This window comes from Bombyx mori, chromosome 14 (genome assembly GCF_030269925.1).
Source record: "Bombyx mori chromosome 14, ASM3026992v2".
In the NCBI taxonomy this organism is placed as follows: domain Eukaryota; kingdom Metazoa; phylum Arthropoda; class Insecta; order Lepidoptera; family Bombycidae; genus Bombyx; species Bombyx mori.
Genome location: NC_085120.1, coordinates 12,478,935 through 12,499,008, shown reverse-complemented (window position 1 = coordinate 12,499,008; position 20,074 = coordinate 12,478,935). Strand labels below are relative to the sequence as shown.

At 37.6% G+C, this 20,074-nt stretch overlaps 2 protein-coding genes across 2 annotated transcripts; one reads left to right on the top strand and one right to left on the bottom strand.

Moving 5' to 3' along the window:
- Nucleotides 1-2,416: 2,416 nt before the first annotated feature.
- Nucleotides 2,417-19,849, bottom strand: LOC101739723 (Krueppel homolog 2). Its single transcript, XM_004923762.4, has 7 exons — nt 19,629-19,849; nt 16,513-16,676; nt 15,797-15,981; nt 6,652-6,719; nt 4,976-5,109; nt 4,112-4,333; nt 2,417-3,701 (listed from the first exon to the last, which is right to left on the bottom strand). The coding sequence occupies exons 2-7, from the start codon at nt 16,671-16,673 to the stop codon at nt 3,698-3,700; spliced, it is 774 nt and encodes a 257-aa protein (XP_004923819.1). The 5' UTR covers nt 16,674-16,676; nt 19,629-19,849; the 3' UTR covers nt 2,417-3,697.
- LOC119630691 (uncharacterized) lies at nt 12,864-15,732 on the top strand. The gene is made up of 2 exons (XM_038020976.2): nt 12,864-13,611; nt 14,105-15,732. Exons 1-2 carry the CDS (start codon nt 12,864-12,866, stop codon nt 14,260-14,262), a joined length of 906 nt encoding a protein of 301 aa, XP_037876904.2. The 3' UTR covers nt 14,263-15,732.
- Nucleotides 19,850-20,074: the final 225 nt, after the last annotated feature.

The window sequence follows — 20,074 nt, the reverse complement described above, 5'->3', positions numbered from 1 at the left end:
ATAGACATTTTACATTATGGGTACAAATTATATAATATTTTCAATAGCTTAATAGGCAAGAAGTTCCCCTACTAATGAATGAATGATTTATTTTATTTCAGTCAAGTCCATATGTGCACCTACATTGTATCATTGAAACATTACTTAAACTTACCAAAACAAAATTAATAATACAACTAATAAAAATAACTATCAGTTGAATACATTTAAATATTCCATTCAACTGATCTGATACATACTTCTAATCGACCACTATTATTATTATTTTTATTTAGTCCGCTAGTGAACCAATGGTTCAAGTACCGACAGTCATAACGGTTTGCTAATGCCTTCATCATCATCATCATCAGCCTTTATCTGCCCACTGCTGGACCTATGCCTTCCCCAATGCCTTCCACATAATGCGGTCCTCCGCCTTCCGCATCCAACGACTTCCCGCCGTGCGCACTAAGTCGTCAGTCCACCTGGTTGGAGGACGCCCCACGCTCCTTGTACCCATCCGTGGCCTCCATTCGAGGACTTTCCTCCCCCACCTGGCGTCGCTGGCTCGACAGATGTGACCGGCCCATTGCCACTTCAGCCTGCTAGCTTTGAGAGCTATGTCGTCGACTTTGGTTCTGATGCCTTCATGATGCTGTTAGATTATAATTAATAGTCTAGATACTGTTAGTTTGTTCTGTATGAAATTAAACGTGAATTTTCCTTAAATTAGGATTCGGAAAGTAATTTGGTTTTTTCCAGCAGAAGACAATAATTGTAGTTTTTCACAGCCAACTTCAAGTTAATGCCGCATATTCAAATTACCTATCTATTTTCATCAGGACATAGCAAGACTTGCAAAATAATTCGGTTGAATATACATACTAGTAGTTTTAAAAGTTGAAAGTTTTTACTGTAGACATTTTAAAGATGCTGTTCAAACAAAAACAAAAAAAAAACATGTGTGCAATTCACACGTGGTAGAAGTGAAACCTTCCAAAATTAAAATACAATTATCCTAAACGTCTTAAGTATATGTAAAATTTTGTCATTAGTAAATAATTGTAAGGTAGCGCCCTCTGTGAATTGATATTTTAATTTCACGTATAATCCATAATTAAAATTCACTACAAGAGCTTTCATACACACGTTAGTATTAAAAAATCTCACAGATGGCGCTGTATTAAATAGTATGTATATTTCTGTCTCATTCTTTGCTGGCTTCAGCCTACACATTTTTGTATTTGTGTCTCTTACCTGTCGTTTTTTCCGTTGCATCTGGTTTGAAATCAACGATTCTAAAGAAGTTTTCACTTCAATATGTTTATGAAAAAGATTTTTTTTATGTTCGAGAATTTACTGATTGCCCGGAGGCCTTTCCAGTTTCACCAGGGCAGGTGGGCGAGCAAAAGCTCAGCCAGGAGGGGTGGGATTTGCTAACAGCTACCCGAGCGCCTAACAACTCAAGAGTAGCTGTTTTGCTAATAAATCTACTACCGGATCGGAATCGGAACCCGTTGAGATAATCCGGCGAGAAACTCAGCGGGCTGAAACTTAGGTTAGGTTAGGATGCGAGTTCGACCCGGTCGGCGGTGTATCGCGTTCCGACCCGGCAGGCGGTTCTTGCCCAGCGGGGTATCCCGGAACACCAGCGGCATCGCCCGGGCGGCCTGGTAGGGCTGCCGTACCGCGGAAACCGACGTTGTTGGTCGTCGACTATCGCCTCGACAACCCGTCGGTCGGGCGTCCTCGGGGTAGCGCCGCGTCTGGTTGTAGTGTTGACCGCGGGAACCCCCCTACTCTGACCGGGTTTTGACCCCGGACGGAGATCGGACGTCGGGTGTAAAAGTGCACGGGAGTCGTTTAGTGGGTGGGCCCGCGGTCAGCCCCGACCCGAAAAAAAAAAAAAGGATGCGAGTTCGACGAGTACGGTTACCGGGGTCCGTAAGCCTGCTCCTAGTGTTAGAGCTGAAGGCGTCTAATGCAAGGGTTATTGAATCTGATGGATCCGTAAGGACGCGTCTAGGGCGTCGACGGTGTCTGGCTTCTGCGTGATGTATTCGGGGAGTAGTCAGCGGCGACAACGATAAGGCGATTATAATGACGCATAGCCTTATCAAAGTATCGTTCTGACACTGACGTCATGTGTTTCCGAATTGATTGATTGATTTGAGGCCCAAATCATCGTGTAGGTCAACGTTCTTCACTAACCACGGAGCTCCGACGGCTAGCCTGCAAAAGCGGGATTGTAGGGATTGAAGGGTGTCTATGCGTGTGCGGCCACATGAGCGAACACCACACTCGCATAAGTCATGACGGGCCTTATGCAAGTTTTGTATCAATTTAAACTAACGATATCCACATGAATATCAAGTTTATTATTGTGTAAAATCCTCTGGTCATGAAAAACTAAAAGCAAAATTATATTAAAAATACATTTTACCAATATATTTTATTTAAAAAAAGAACTACTACATACAACCCAAACCAACTGCATTACGCAGATACTATTTGTATAGCAGAAACAACACCACAGTTGAAAAAATATGCAAATGTAGTTCATAATAATTGTACTTAAATTCGTTTTAAACATTAGAATACTTGCATTTATTGCACACATAATGAATAATTACATTTACTAATTATTCAAAACGGGACATAGTCGATCAAGCCCGCTTGTGACTTGAGATAATAACTTCAACTTAAATATGGATAATTAAACTTGACTGTTTTAAACGCATTTAAATCCCTTTTTGGATTGTTAAGTATGTAATTGAAGCGCTAGTATGGGTCACAAATACATTTAAAATTACGTGAGCATAAAACATTCTGAATAAATAAATAACACATGTAGGAGAGTGATAACAAATGCATTTCGCTGTTTACTTATAGATCTAGAAATAAGGACATTTCAATTAAATTCAGTTTTGCAATAACTTCTTACATTTGTCATAAAAAAAAAATTGTATTTGACAAATATGGCCATTTCACTTTTATTAATGAAATGGTACTGTTATGAAATTTAATTCTCTAAGTATCGATGCCAAAAAAACATTTTAAGTGAGTTAACAAATATCCTTATTTTCTGATCACTGCATTATAATTAGTCAACCTTGTATTAACTTAAAATTATTTAATACCGACGACCTCTTACAGCTTAGAGAATAATTTCCTTAAATGAACGAAAAATATTAAATAAACTTCTTTTTATGATATAGTATTATGATGTTTTATTAGTTTAATTAAATCAATTCTAATGAGTGCAAAAAAATACTGCCATTCATTAAAAATATACAATACCAAGTTAATACTTCACTACGTACCAAAATCCATTACACAAAATTAATTTACCCAATTCGAATTAGGTAATAAGAACAAGAAATTAAAACTAGTATAATTTTGATTCAGTTTAAAAAAAAAATACATTTCAGATTTTCTGTCAAAATCTTAAATTTTATCTATTATTTACATTCACCGGATTTTTTTTATAATTAGTGTACAAAAACAAACTATGAACAGGGCAGCAAAAATGTACAGAAAATATATATATTTTTTAAATTATTATAGTGTAAATTGTTCCCGAGATACGTAAATGCATAAAGTTAGTAAACAGTGGAATCGTAATGTGAGGATCCATCCGAACTGTGCACTGATGCAGTACGGTGCACTACTCGTTGTATCATTAGTTATTATGACTTGATATTTTTCCGTACGCAGATTACCTGTAGAAAATAAAACAACCAATGAACAAGTTTTAAGTTAAAAAAGCTCGTGACAATGCGTTGCTAAAGTTGTGAAAGTACGAAGCCAGTGTATGACAATGCGTTGCTAGTGTTGTGAGAAAGCGTTGCTAGTGTTGTGACACTGCGTTGCTAGTGTTGTGACAATGCGTTGCTAGTATTGTGACAATGCATTGCTAGTATTGTGGCAATGTGTTGCTAGTGTTGTGAAAGTACGAAGCCAGTGTGTGACAATGCGTTGCTAGTGTTGTACAATGTGTTGTTAGTGTTTTAAAAGTACGAAGTCAGGTGTGACAATACGTTGCTAGTGTTGTAACAATAGGTTGCTAGTGTTGTGACAATGCATGGCTAATACTGGGACAATGCGTAGCAACGCGCATTTAGGTACTAACTGTTGTTGTTGCTCGACGGGCGGCGCCATGCGGCACACGATGTCGATGGCGGAGCGCAGCGCGGAGGCGAGGGCGGCGGGCACCCAGGGGCGCTGCGTGAGTCCGTCGGCGGCCACGCGGAGCTCGCGGAACGTGTTGCGGGTGTACGGGTTCCGGCGCGACGCGTACCTCCACGTCACGAAGTAGTAGTATACGAACGGACTCATCAAGCCGCAGTGACCGCTGTCGGGCAAACGTTTATTATCGTGATCCTTTCTATACAGTATCTTTATCAATAATAGCGGCCCAATAGTCACTACAGTGGCTCCTCAGCTATATAAACCACTAGCGGCCTGCCCCGGCTCCGCTCGGGACTTTAACAAAAATTTCAACGATATTAGACGTTTTTTTTTTAAATAAAAGAACACTTGTTGCAGCAGAACTATAATAGTTAAACATATGCTGTCACGAAACTTTTTATAAACAATAATGTGTTCCACAAAGCCGTAGTACATTATTTTATTCTATCTTCAATAGTTTTCGCAGGGCACACGATGTAAACATTTTAGGTAATTTTTTTACACTTGGGTTACATTATTGGAGTTTTAGTAAGGATCCCAAATTTTTTTCAAAAAAAATTATAGCCTATGTCACTCGGGAATAGTGTTGTAGCTTCCAAACAGTGAAAGAATTTTTAAAATCAGTTCAGTAGTTTCGGAGCCTATTCAATACAAACAAACAAACAAATCTTTCCTCTTTATAATATTAGTATAGAAGTATAGATAAAATTAAAATTTCATTAGTATTTTAATCTGGGTGTTACCAATTATTTCGGACGAGGTAGGTAAATACTTTCGAAACCTGAAAATTTTGATCAATACTCACAACAATGCCATGATGAGTACGACCGGGAACAGCACGATCTCGGCGAGCGCCGCGGCCCGGAGGATGTTCCGCGACTGGAACTCGACCAGGGAGATGAGCAGACGAGCCACCCACAACGAATTTTGACCAAGAGTCTGGTAACACAATGTAATCACATCATACATCGGAATGCAAATAAGATAAAATTTACGTTAAATACCCTTAATTATATCCTTGTATCTATTTTATTTATTTAAGTAGACAGACGAGGTAGCCCCTAGCTAGTAGTAACATGATTATTGTAGTCCATAAACATAAGGCCTTGAACGTGATGTCAAAATATATCTATCAACGGTTACCCCATGATTGTATCTCAGTGCCTCAGTGGAAGAATTAAGTAGGAAAATAGTACTCGTGTCGGCTCATAGTATTCTTTGTGAAGAGACATCGCACAATTTCACGGACTCGATTTTATTAAGCTGCTCTTATCTTTGATGAGCGCGAGTCAGATGTCTGGTGCACCCACGGATCAGATAGCGTTTTTTTTTTTGAGACTACGATATTTTCATTGCTTTTGTTATTACGTAAATTATATCTACGATGTATAGTATGCATTATTACTCTTTTTATATGAGACTAGCGACCCGCCCTCGCTTCGCTTCGGAAACATTAAAACACACATGGAACCAAAAAAAAAAAAAAATGTAGCCTATGTTCATCAGGGACAATGTCGGCTTCTAATGGAAAAAGATTTTTTCAAATCGGTCCAGTAGTTTCGGAGCCTATTCGAAACAAACAAACAAACAAATCTTTCCTCTTTATAATATTAGTATAGAAGATCAAATGTAAAATTTTAATGAAATCTTATTTTTAACCTGTCAAACCATTAGTCATTACCTACAGCTTATTGTTGTTAAAACTCTAAAAACCAGAATAAAATTACGTAAATCTCGCGGTAAGTTTACACGAGCGAGACAAATCACTGAACAACTCATTAACCGCCATAACCTAAATGGTGCGAGCGCGGGAAACTTCGCTCGAATCCATTACAATATAATTATGTTATTATCCTTCAAAAATAACTATTTAAGATACTTTTCTGTTGTTTTTCTCGGCATTTTCGTGGAAGATTTGTTCTATATAATAATGAAAACGTAGAAAGGGCTGGTCGAAAGCAGTATTGCGATATTGTTTAGCTTGGTCAATACTATGACGTTTTCAAGGCCAGTTATTGCATTATATTACAACACATCAAATTTTTTTTGTTTTTTATAGTTATTCAATAATATGTTAAGTGTTAAATAAAACTTAATTACTAAAATTTAAACAATTACCCGTACAAAATATTCTTCTGATATTTCACAAGAGTCTGTGGTCAAACGACCACAATAATTATTTAAAATAGAACACAATACGTTACTAGCCTCTGTAGGTACTTTAAACACAACTTTAACGGTAAAACTATTTAGAAGTTTCAAGACAAGTTTTTTTTTTACATTTTATTTCAAGAGTGGAAAAGTTACTAGAAAAGTTTTTATTCTATTGCCACTCGAAAATGGTTGCAGAATTCTTACAAAAAACCCGCGTTTTTTCTTGTCATCTTTTCAGAATAACCTTACAAATTGCTTATTTTCTGCTAAATAAAGTTTTGCACTTAGACACATTTTATTAAATCTTCAATTTAAAATTATACTTACATCAAGGATAGTCAAGGAATACGAAGCGGCGTGTAGCAGCGCAAATAAAAAGATTGGCACCAATATTACTGTACGAACATTAAGGAGAATCATCATACACTATAACACAATCAACACACAAAAGTTTTAAGCAACTTATTTTCGAATAAATTACATAAACGGCCGTCTGGTGTAGTGGTAAGTGACATGGTCACTATACAAGGGGGTTGCGGGTTCGAATCCCGCCAAGGGAAGATATTTGTATGATAAAATATAAATGTCTTTTCCAGGGTTATGGATGTATATTAAATATGTATGTGTATAATAAAAATCTTACATTTATATCCGTTATCTGGTACCTGTAACACAAGTTCTTTACGAACTTATCACGGGACCAGTTAACGTGGCGTGATTGTTAGTAAATATTAAAAAAAAAAAAAAAAGACCCGATATTCTAGAAGCAATTAAATTTTGGAAATAACAACAACGGAAAACAATTTTCTAGGTTAGACCTAACAATTTATACTGGTTGTAGAACGTCTTGTGAGTCCGCCCGAATAGGTACCGCCACCCTGCCTATTTCTGCCGTGAAACAGTAATACATTTCGTATTGAATACTGAGACTGAAAAAAGGTGGTCTCAAAGTGGGCCGCGGTATTTACGTTGTTGAGGTCTATGAGCCGATGACCACTTAACACCAGATGAGCCGTCAGCTCGTCCACCCACCTAAGCAATAAAAAAGAACTTCTTTCTTTGTTTCGTCCCAAGTGTCTTCTTCCTAGTGCCAGCCTGCTCACACCGCGAACCCTAGAATCAAGCTTCCGATGGCTTCAAGATATTTGAAAATCTGTTTTCCGTTTACAAGAACAAGACTCGATAATAATATTTTACGGTACTTAACTTTGTGATATTAATTTTTTATTTTTGAACATATTTTATTATTTTATTTTTGACTAGCGACCCGCCCTCGCTTCGCTTCGGAAACATTAAATTTTATTATTGATAGTTGAGTCCCGCGATGTTACCCGCGGTTATTGTCGTACCGCGGGTGACGCCGCGGGGCGAAGCTAGCCTAAAAAAGTAGCCTAAGTTACTTCTTATACCATCAGCTACCTATTAGTGAAAGTCTCATCAAAATCGGTTCAGCCGTTCCAGAGATTAGCCGAAACAAACATACAGACAAAAATAGTAAAAAATGTTATTTTGGTGTATGTACCGTATATATATTCATATGGACGTAGTAAAAACCAGTTATTTCAATATTACAAACAGACACTCCAATTTCATTTATATGTATAGATAAAACAATGTTATTTGTTTTCGTTCCCAAATTTAATTATTTTCTTGACGCAAATAAAAAAAGAACATTTTATTTTAAGCTAGACACTTTTCTGAATACAAGAAAAATGACACATAAAATCATTAAAAATTTTGATTTAATGACTAGTTTACCTTGAGTTACGTTGAAATTACAAAATCATTCATTTTTGTATAACTTCAACTGCGTAAATATAAATTACATCTATTCAACGTATTATTTATACAGTACTAGCGACCCGCCCTCGCTTTGCTTCGGAAACTGTAATTTATTATTGATTTCTCCACTATTTAATGGATGTTATTATACATATAAATTCGTCTTCAATCACTCTATCTATTAAAAAAAAAACCGCATCAAAATCCGTTGCGTAGTTTTAAAGATTTAAGCATACATAGGGATATAGGGACAGAGAAAGCGACTTTGTTTTATACTATGTAGTGATGAAGAAGAAATACCGATCGCTTTTAAAGTTTTGCCACTAAACGAATCCTTTGCACTCCCGAAAGCCCGGCAGGGATATCAGGATCGGTATGAGTGAGGACCAAGGTCAACATTGTAACAAGAGGGTCGAATTTTTCTCATTCAATTTTTTTTAGCTTCGATACAAATTACAGGAAGAATTAAAGTCTGAGTCTAACCCGAAGTTCCAAACGATCTAGGTTTCCAACGAAATATCAACAACAAAATGAAAATCTGATGTTACCAACAAAAAGTCAATTATTGGTCAAACGTTCACATCCATTCGTTCGCTTACTATCGCCACTTCAAGTGAATGAACAAACTAAAGAATAAGAGAGTTCCACTGATGCATGGTTTATATAGCAAAGGACCCACTGTAGTGACTGTGTATTCGACTTTCGGAAGAGGAGTAGCTTGTCGACGGATTATCCCATCAGAAATCCGATACATACAGCGCTAACGCAGATATATTGGCTCTAGGACCGTGAAGAATGTAGTAAGTACCTAGATCGCAAAATATATATATTGTTAGAAGATGATGATGACATTGGAGGCGTGGCCTAAGTGACGTCAAGGATGGTGTGATGTCGGGAGGGCGCGTGGCGAGATGTTGTTGGAGGGGCGCGTTTGGGCTCAAGGCGCGTTGGCGCAAGGCATCGTTCTCTTGTGCTTGCGACAGTCGGGACGGACGGACGTTCACATCGTTGCACAATCGTTGTATTTTATTATTCAAAGTTATTATTGTCAAAGTTTAGTTGTTGTCAAGATTTAGTTGCATTTCGTTAACCTTAGTTAATTTACATTGTTGGTTATAATTAAAGTGATTTCTGTCTAGGTTATATCGTTTATATTTTTTTTTTAATAGTAAAGTTAGGGTGTTGATAATATCAGAAGTGGGATACGCATAAAGTTTTCATATCTTTGTGTGTATCCTTAAGCCTACTGTGCTATTCTGAAACATTGTTCTAAAACAAAGTCGAAATGTCAAAGTCAAGTACAGGTAGAGGTAAAAATAATAAAACACGTGAACGTTCTCCGAATCCTGGACTGTACCAACAACTTCAAGCGATTGTATCTCGCCTGAATGCGTTGGAAGACAATTCAAGGTCTGGTATAGCGACTGTTGTTGAGAGGCAGCCTGCGGTGGAGTCATCGGGATCGGCGGGCAGTGCTGTGGTGCCGTGCGTGGTTCTGGCTTCTGAGCAAAGCACGACACCGCCATTGGTGCCTACGCCGGTTCCACGAGTTTCCGCTGACGATTGCGTCGCTGCCGAGGTAGCCGGTAAAATTGTAAGCGCAATTAATGAATTGAATCTGGTAAGGCCGAACCATATTTATATATCAAACTTTGATCCCGATTTAAATGATATTAATGTTTGGTGTGATGAAGTTGATCATGCACGTGTCATTTATAGGTGGACCGATAGGGAGTGCTTATCTCATATTGGTAATTGCCTTAAAGGCGATGCTCGTGTGTGGTTAAATGAATGGGTCACCAATGACCGTAGCTGGTCTAATTTTAAACGCGAGTTTAAACCGTTGTGTCCCCGTCGGGTAGATGTTGCAAATATCCTTTTTGATGTTATGAAAACCGATTCCAACAACTATCCTACATACGCGGAATATGTTAGGCGATCTTTATTGCGTCTTCGCATAGTAAATGGACTTAGTGACGAATTAGTTTCAGCAATAGTGATCCGGGGTATCGTTGATCCACAAATTCGTGCGGCCGCTACAAACGCGAGGTTATTGCCTAACGATTTAGTTGAGTTTTTCTCCATATATGTAAAACCTACACCTCAAACAAAAACAAATCATAATACTCGTACTGTCGCTGGTCGCTTTCATAATACACAATTCTCATCACGTAAAAGAGAGCATAGTTCTAGTAGAACCGGTTGTTACGTATGTGGATCATTTGGCCATAGACAAGTGAATTGCCCTAAGCGAACGAGAAAACGTTCGCCTACTGTGAATGATAGATTCACATCTGTACCCGCTGCCAGCTCCTCTGTGCAGAAGCCTGAACCTTGTTCTTTTTGTAAAAAGCTGGGCCATAAAGTAGAGCAGTGTTTCTTTAAGCAGCGTTCTGAAGCTCGTGGAAAATCTAACGTGAATTTTTGCCGTGATACTGTAGATGACTATAGAAAAAATGATATAGCTACTGCGATCGTACAGGGTGTACCAGTCGATATCCTGATAGATAGTGGATCCACAGTCTCGCTTATGTCTGAATCAATTGTAAAACATTTTCAATGTAAACGAGTACCCTCATTTTGCGTGTTACGAGGAATTGGTGACTGTGACACTGAATCTCGCTATTTTACTACTTTGACAGTTGAGTTTCCCGAAATTACGCTAGAAATAGACTTTCAAATTGTTAGTGACAAGTTCATGAATACCCCAGTCATAATCGGTACTGACGTTTTGAATCGGGAAGGTGTCACGTATATTAGGAAAAAGGGCATACAGCGCTTAACTCGGGTAGAAAAGGTTTTTACTGCGGAGACAACTGAACTTAATTCAATCCGTACCGTGAATACTTCATTAACAGGTGAAGAAAAAAATAAATTATTAGCTTTGGTACGAAAATTTTCAAAATACCTTATAACTGGTACCGCGGCCAGTACTGTTACAACTGGATCCATGCAAATTCGACTCAGCAATGAAACTCCTATTGTTTACAGACCTTACAAATTATCATTTAGCGAAAAACTTCGCGTTAGAGAAATTATTAAGGATCTTCTTGATAAAGGTGTGATTAGGGAGTCTGAATCGGAGTTCTCGAGTCCGATATTGCTAGTTAAGAAAAAGGACGGCAGTGACAGGATGTGCGTGGACTTTCGGGCTCTTAATGCGAATACTGTGAAGGATCGCTATCCATTGCCGTTAATAGACGATCACATTGACCGGTTAGGTTGCGCAAAATATTTTACAAGCCTCGATATGGCCACTGGTTTCCACCAGATTCCTTTAGCAAACGACTCCATTCACAAAACCGGCTTTGTGACACCCGAAGGTCATTTTGAATACCTTAAAATGCCCTACGGGTTAGCTAATGCCCCGGTTGTTTATCAACGTATTATAACTAATACTCTGAAAGCCTTTAGTGAGACAGGGAGGGCTTTAATCTATATCGATGATGTTTTAATACCTAGTCAGACCATTGATGAAGGCCTAAATACTCTGCGTGAAATCTTTGAAACACTAACTAAGGCGGGCTTCTCAATTAATTTAAAAAAATGCAAGTTTCTTGCTAACGAAATTGAATATTTGGGCAGAACTATCAGCAATGGTCAGGTTAGGCCGAGTACGTATAAAGTAGAAGCATTGACAAAAGCCCCGAAGCCTGGTAATGTTAAACAAGCTAGACAATTTTTAGGTCTAGCGGGTTATTTTCGGCGCTATATTCCTGCATATTCGTTGCAGACAGCTTGTATTTCTAATCTGTTTCGTAAAGGTGTTGAGTTTAAATGGGGTGATGAACAGGAACAAGTACGCCAGTATATAATTACGCGTTTAACCAGTGAACCTGTCCTCAATATATTTAATCCATCATTATTAACAGAAGTACACACTGATGCTTCTTCTCGAGGGTATGGAGCTGTTTTACTTCAGACTCATGGGAATAATAATAAACGCGTGGTGGGATATTTTAGTAAAGTTACCCTAGGCGCCGAACCACGCTATCACTCCTATGAGCTGGAGACACTCGCTGTGGTCAAGGCTCTGCAGCATTTCAGGCACTACCTCATAGGTATACATTTCAAGGTAGTTACAGACTGCAACGCTTTGAAGCTTACCCAACGTAAAAAAGATTTACTACCGAGAGTCGCTCGGTGGTGGATCTACTTACAAGATTATGATTTTTCGTTAGAGTATCGTAAGGGCGCTGTGCTATCTCATGCCGACTATCTAAGTCGTAATCCTATAAATGTTTGTGAAATTGGTAGACCGCATAACTGGGCACAGATAGCACAGAGTGCTGATGAAGAAACTCGGAATTTAATACAAAAGTTACAAAACGGTGAATTAGATGAGACACGCTATGTAACTAAAAATGATGTTCTTTATTATAAATTTGATTCTGTTGGCCAACCTAGTAAATTATTATGTTATATTCCAAGAGGACATCGCCTCAGTTTGTTACGAATCTTTCATGATGAGCATCATCATATTGGAGTAGATAAGACGCTTGATCTAATATTAAACCATTTTTGGTTTCCTAGTCTAAGACAATTTGTTCGTAAATATGTACGCCATTGTATAGTATGTCTTTCACACAAAAAAAATACCACGTCAACCCTTGCAGCCGATCGAGTCGTGGAAGAAACCGGACGTACCCTTTGACACGGTACATAGTGATGTCTTGGGTCCTCTTCCCGAATCGAACGGTTACAAATTTGTTGTCTTGATAATTGACGCTTATAGTAAGTTCTGTCTACTAAATCCTATGCGTAAGCAGGATGTAACAGAGTTAAAATTAGTATTTGAAAACGCTGTATCTTTATTTGGTGCACCTAGGCAGATTGTAACCGATAGGGGTAGAATGTACGAAAATAGATCATTTAGACAATGGGTATCAGACGTAGGTAGTAATTTATTCTTTATAACGCCAGAGATGCACCAGAGTAACGGTCAGGCTGAGAGATATTGCAGAACAGTTCTTAACATGATTCGTGTGGAGGTAAATTTCAGAAACGAAAATTGGTCAGAAGTTTTGTGGAAACTGCAGCTCACCCTGAACGTTACGAAACAAAAGTCCACTCAATATTCACCTTTATATTTGTTAATTGGTAGCGATGCTGTGACGCCCGTCATTCGTTCCGTTGTACGCGATGTGGCTCTAGAAGGAACAAGTGCCAACAGAGAAACCTTACGCGAGCTTGCCCGACAAAGAGCTTCTCAACTGCTGGACAAAAACCGAAAACAGCAGGACACTCGAGTAAATGAACGGCGCAAACCCCCGCGTACTTTCCATGAAAACGACGTGGTCTTCGTGCATAAGAATAGCCAATCTGTTGGAAAGCTGGATTCTGGTATGCGTGGCCCGTACAAAATAGTGCGTGCGCTGCCACATGGACGTTATGAACTGAAGCTTCTTTCTGGCTCACTTGGGAAGACCACGGAAGCTGCTGCCGAATTTATAAGTGCGTGGCACGGAGAGTGGACGCCGGATGTGTGCACCGCATTTTTCGAGTGTGAGCATAATTTGTAACAGTAATTGGGTTTGTTTCTTTTTGTCATTTAACTGGCATAAATGAAGCCGGTCTTTACTACTTGTTGGTCATCCTGAGGGCTCTGACAACTGTTTTATTTTGAGATATACTGCGGTCACTGTCTCGGGCAACCTGAGGGCTCTGCCACTGTATACATTAGCTTATTATGAGATATACTGCGGTCACTGTCTCGGGCAACCTGAGGGCTCTGCCACTGTATACAATAAGACATTAACTTATTTTGAGATATACTGCGGTCACTGTCTCGGGCAACCTGAGGGCTCTGCCACTGCATAAATTAACTTATTTTGAGATATACTGCGGTCACTGTCTCGGGCAACCTGAGGGCTCTGCCACTGGAAGAATTTGTGAAGACATGCTACGGAAATTGTCACTGAACAACAACTTCCCAACGGTCAGCAACATAATATTGCATTTCTGTGTGTCATTTTTAATGCAAACAATCTATTTTTAGGTGATGAGAATAGCTCTGAGGAAGGTATTGTCGCCGGTTCATCACACCACCATGACGACATAGTACCTCTAGACGAACCTATTAATGCGGGCGAGGACGCTCCGCCGTCAGGAGAGGCCGTGTTAGAAGATGATGATGACATTGGAGGCGTGGCCTAAGTGACGTCAAGGATGGTGTGATGTCGGGAGGGCGCGTGGCGAGATGTTGTTGGAGGGGCGCGTTTGGGCTCAAGGCGCGTTGGCGCAAGGCATCGTTCTCTTGTGCTTGCGACAGTCGGGACGGACGGACGTTCACATCGTTGCACAATCGTTGTATTTTATTATTCAAAGTTATTATTGTCAAAGTTTAGTTGTTGTCAAGATTTAGTTGCATTTCGTTAACCTTAGTTAATTTACATTGTTGGTTATAATTAAAGTGATTTCTGTCTAGGTTATATCGTTTATATTTTTTTTTAATAGTAAAGTTAGGGTGTTGATAATAATATATATATATATATTGTAAAATCAGATACGTCATACTTCTGAAGAGCGAACACAAAGCGGATTTCCAAGGTTATACAGAATTAATACACATTCAACTAAGAAACAAACTGCTCCCAGAATTATCTTTTTTTAAATTGCTGCTGTAGGTAGATGAGCATACTGCACACATGATAGTAATGACCGTCGTCCATAGACGTCAGTGACCCCAGGAGAACAGCCAAGTCACCGAGTACCTCCGCAAACCTCGCTTGATGAAAGACCTGTCTTAACTATCGGGAAATACGTTGGGGAGTCAGACGATATGTGGCCAAAAATATCACTGACCGCACTGACAATGAACTGTTACGAATAAATAGGTTGCCGATAGGCCCTGCTCGTGGCCGCAAACGGCTCGATGCCCGAATGTTATAATGACAAAATGTGAAACTTTGTAATTAAGCGACCGTGTCGTACTTATCACGTACGACTTTCACATTGAAATAGTCCGATTCAAATTTGCGTATGTATTCTCAGCTATATTCACATTCTCACACTTTCTACAAAAACGTTTTCCATTCTCAAATATCTGCACCGAAATATAGGGTTACATTTTTTTGCTGAAGAAATAAAATACGATGAAGTGGCTAAAGGAAATCGAGGCGAAACATAAATTCCTAAAATTCTCCACAACAAAAAGGTCACGTCCAGTTTTTGCGCAAAACGTTCCTAAATAAATCCGTGTACGGCTCTACGGACTAAAGGGTTTCGTAGGGGGGTGGTACCTCAAAACATGAGATCGAAGTCAAATTAGATGATTAGACCGGTTAGATGAGATCGAGGATCGAGATGAAATAGTAGAACAAGGCAGGATGATGATATTAAATCGTGCGAACTCAGCTGTATGCCCTACCACCAGTAATTAGGCAAATTTCTATATTTTACTGTTTTGATCTTTATTACACAATTGTTACTCCTTCATTGCGGAAGACGTTCGTGACGTAACGTATTGGGTACGTATTTCCTAAAAAAAAAACATTGTATCTGCCTGCGGGATTTGACCACCGGCATAGTTACATTGTTCGATAAAAGTACACCGGACTTCTTATCTTTTAGGCCACGACTTTACTGACTGGCATCTCAGAAAATGAAAAAATCTTAAAGTATCTTTATCAGCACACGACGAACCCTGAAATTTTGTAGCTAAGCTGCTCTTAGTTGTCGAAAAGGATACACAAATTGGGCACGACGTTCATGAAAATGAGTGAATAGAATAAATAGTGAGCGCTGTCCTCCAGGAAGAACCTCGCCATGAAATCCCGCGAGAGGGAGATCTCTCGTGCTGGAATTCTTTGATGTAGCCGCAGCGCTGAAGTCGCAGCGTTCGCGAGTAACGCTTTGTAGAATGCCGACACTGGACTGTGAGGAAATTATTAATAACAATTTATTAAATATGTATCTACTTTATTATATCGTGTATCAGATGCACATTTTGTATTTATTGCAAAGTACAAATATTAATCGCAATTATAAGCTTAGGTGGTCTGATATATTGTGGTCAGCTATGTTATCTATTTCGTTAGCATTAAAGTTGTCCTGATAATAGAGTAAGGGCCATTGTTGATAGGACCTCTCTTAAGGCCGACTTCTAGATTAAAATATCTTTGATACAAATATAACAAACTTAACGTTCAATTCATATTCTCATGTCATTAAATACATCAAACCGTTAAATAAACCTCAATAGAAGAAGTAGTGGGAAAATGGGCCGGCTTGCTCTTGGTGAGTTTCAAGAAAAGGGACAAAAATCCTGATACGGTTCTTCATACTTCATACAATAATTTGTGGTATTTGTTACTAGATGGATAGTGAATTATATAACTTAACTGTAACTTCTAACCACACTATCAAAATTTATGAAGGCCAGTAAAATTATGTTTAGTTGCTTACTTGTTAAACAATGGGAACACGTATCCAATGGTACACAGCACGGTGATTACGCGGACCCCCCAAAGAGCTACGTCTATTTTATTGGCAATGATGTGAGCTTTCAAGGCTGGGATGCCTTTTGGTGGACCAGTGTCGCCTGCTTGCTGATTTTGATCGGCCATATTCTGTTTAAAGTTAAATTAAAATAATTAATGTATATTAAAATGAATCTGAAGAGAATAAAGTGTTACTTAACGTAAATTTTTGATGGTATCCTAAGTATATTATTGGATTTTGACGACAACAAAGTTTGTAGTCTTTGCTGTTGAAAATGAAGATACTCATTCTGGGGGTGAATTAGAAGTAGCTTTCAACTTTAGGATCAAAACAATGTTTAATCCATTTGGGTCAAACTTCGATCAACAATAGTAACTAGATAAAGGGATACGTACAAAATTAAAGCAAAAACTGTCCGCGTGAATATATACTTATATAGCTACATTCGTTTACTAACAAACGGAGAAAAAAGTTTTGAAACACTTTTACGTTCAAACTAATAACAACTATGGCACCTAGTAATAAAGTCACAAATCTCTAAAACATTATCTAATACTTACGATCATTCGTCACATAAAACGAGCAAAGCAATAAATTACTCCTGTCACTTACAAATAAAAAGACATATTTTAAACAACTTTTAATGTTAAATCAATCTTAAAGGCAACAAATAAAGTAACTTTTCCCTTAATTGCTCTGAGAACTAACATCGTTTTGCTTTATTTATTTTTGCTTCTTGAAATGCCGATTTCTATTTACTACAGGAGGTAAGGGAGTCGCGCTTAACACTAAAATAATTTATTAATGAATTAAAGTAAAAGTTTAGTTGTTTACTTTTTATGTTTTGGAAATGTATGTGTGTTAGTATCTATACATTACTTATTATTTTATTAGCGTTACGTTTTTGTGTAATATATATTTTTAAGTTTTCGCGACCAGTGCACATAATAAAACAACGTTTAAACGGTTTCAAGCGTGGTATTTTTATTACAATGTTTCGGCCACGTTTCAGTAGCCGTGAGCACGGAAGGCAAAGATGTCCAGTGTCAATAAGCGGAGATCTTAGCTGGCTTATAAAAGTCATCTCTTGTTTCTATGGCGACAATCGAGATCCATTCTGCACACGTGATTGCTAGGAAAGCTAAAATAAAAAATGGAAAGCTAAGTATCTAATGAGAGTCCAACAAACAGACACAAAAGCAGCATTAACCAATTTTAACCAACTAATTTTGAAGTGCTGCTAACAAATTTTAAAAAATTATTACAACACAAATCTACTCCATGCACTTACTGTTCTGTTAAGCAAAAGTTTGTCCATGTGTTGGCCGAGCCTTGGCCAACATTTGTAGCGGTGGTTAAAAATCGGTAATTTTGTTCAAAATTTAATATTATTTATAAGTTTAAAGCTTACAATATAGTTTATACTTCATGTACTTACCGAATGTAAGATATTCCGGCCGTTAAATTGCTTTTTCGGGCCTTATTTTTGCAACTTTTGAATACACACTGCGGTATTGTGAGACGGGTTGACATTGGCTGTGTTTGAAGTGAACTAAACAAAATAAGAGCTCACATTTCAAGTGCGCTGTTATTTAACGAGACGGATTTTATGCACCGACCCGAAATCTAGTTACTATTGTTGATCGAAGGGGTCAAATTAACAAGGTAAAAAAGCTCATTAAGATAGAGCCGCACAAACTTGATGGTCACGAGCACGACCCACATAGCATCACATGTTAAGCTTCTTGGTTAATCGCTCATCCCTACTGTTCCTACACTATAACACTCTACAAGAACTCATCTACCATACTCATCAGACCTTACGACATACGACAAACTTATACTTTTTCCAAAGTTTGGACAGGTTCTTACCAGAAAAAAATTCAACAGTCAAAAGGCAGTACAAAAGTTTTTTGGCTCCCATAAACCTGTTAGTATTTAAAAGTACTCAATATGTAATAGACAGTGTTTCTTTCCAGTGCAGATAACACAATCATAGCTCATTTGCTGAAGAATGTTTGACTTTTCAAGTACATTGTTACGTTATCATTTCAAAGTACAACTAGAATGTTTCTAGAAATAGTTCTCTTGCAGCTTACAAGCCGAATTTTTAATTTTGCATTCATGTGCATTTTTTCCTTTCTTTGTTATATAGATGTGTATAATTTTAAGTTAAATGACAACATGCTCAGCTTAATACTGAAATGTGCTAGGTACACACTTCATACACACATTATATTAAGTAGGTACCACATTGCAATTCAAGTGCTTGTCAAAATCTTCATAACTTTTGTTACCTCTCTCTACATAATGGACATTCAAATAATATCATAAAGTCGCTAGTTTTTAACGTTTACTTGACCTTAATAGCTAATGATGAAGATAATGTAATTACTTTTATGACATTATTCATCTTTGTTTAGTTTATTATTAGGTTTGAAAGTCACTTGTCTTTCTTGTTCATTAGATAATTTCATTGCTTCTATAAATATAAATAGGTATGCTTTATAATAGAAAGGCTGTAATGGACTTTTCTATTGTACAATATTTTTAACAAAAATGACAAAATGTAAATTTAAGAAAAAATATATTTTGTCATGAATACTATGTTCTAATAGCATAGCAATAGTAAAACAGTGCACGTTGTAAAGCGATTAAATCTTTATAATATCTGATAAGAGACTGATAAAATATCGAAATATAATTTTCTAACACGAGAGCAATTTGTTTCACTGAATTAAAAAAACGAAAGATAGAATGATCACTCAACGTTTAAAGTACATTAGAAAGTGCAGTTTGAGTTTTTAGGAAGCATAAGTGGATTAGTGGCACATTCACCAAAATTTTAAAGATAACATAGCAAAATATTTTAATTAGTTTAAAATAACCTTTAAGCTCTAATGTTATGTTAATAAACTTATAATAGACGATCAAGGACGTCACGGTGACTAAAACCTGTTTATAAACTTAAAAAGACGAAATTGCTGCATCACAAAGACAAGACTCTTCAACAGTTATCTGTGTTAAAATGTAAAGAAAGATTTGAATGTACAAATATCTGATTTAATACATTTACTTACGATTCAAGGTATTAAAGTTCGTGCTTGGACAACTAAAATTATATAAAATACTATGAAATAATAGATAAAATCGCGACACAGAACGTGGTACGACAATTAGGTACCGATGAACGCTAAATTAATGATGATGACAGTTGACGTTGTTTTTGTACTATATAGGTCTATGATCATAATGCACTAATTACTTTTCTAATCTATGAAAGGCGAAGATGTCTGACCTCACAGTGTCTATTGAAAGGAGAGACGGGTAGTTTTCCAATTACAGAACATAATGCGACTCAGTGGCACACGATACCGAATTATGCTGAAGCTTAATTGGAACGTGAATTAGTTTTCAAATGCATCAGCAGAGTACGCTAAGTTCAGTATTGAAAAAAAAATATTCATGGAGTTAGCAACCTCATTAATGTATAAATAATGTATAGTAAACAATAATAATTAGTTGA

Bases quoted from the DNA above. Each gene is read 5' to 3' on its own strand.
- LOC101739723 (XM_004923762.4), bottom strand. From the start codon at position 16,673: ATGGCCGATCAAAATCAGCAAGCAGGCGACACTGGTCCACCAAAAGGC. The intron at 6,720-15,796 runs GTATCCTTTTCG...ATGTTCGTACAG, and splicing joins GAACGTCGTGCCCAATTTGT to TAATATTGGTGCCAATCTTT. The intron at 4,334-4,975 runs GTGAGTATTGAT...TTTGCCCGACAG, and splicing joins GTACTCATCATGGCATTGTT to CGGTCACTGCGGCTTGATGA.
- LOC119630691 (XM_038020976.2), top strand. From the start codon at position 12,864: ATGCGTAAGCAGGATGTAACAGAGTTAAAATTAGTATTTGAAAACGCT. The intron at 13,612-14,104 runs GTGAGCATAATT...ATCTATTTTTAG, and splicing joins GTGCACCGCATTTTTCGAGT to GTGATGAGAATAGCTCTGAG.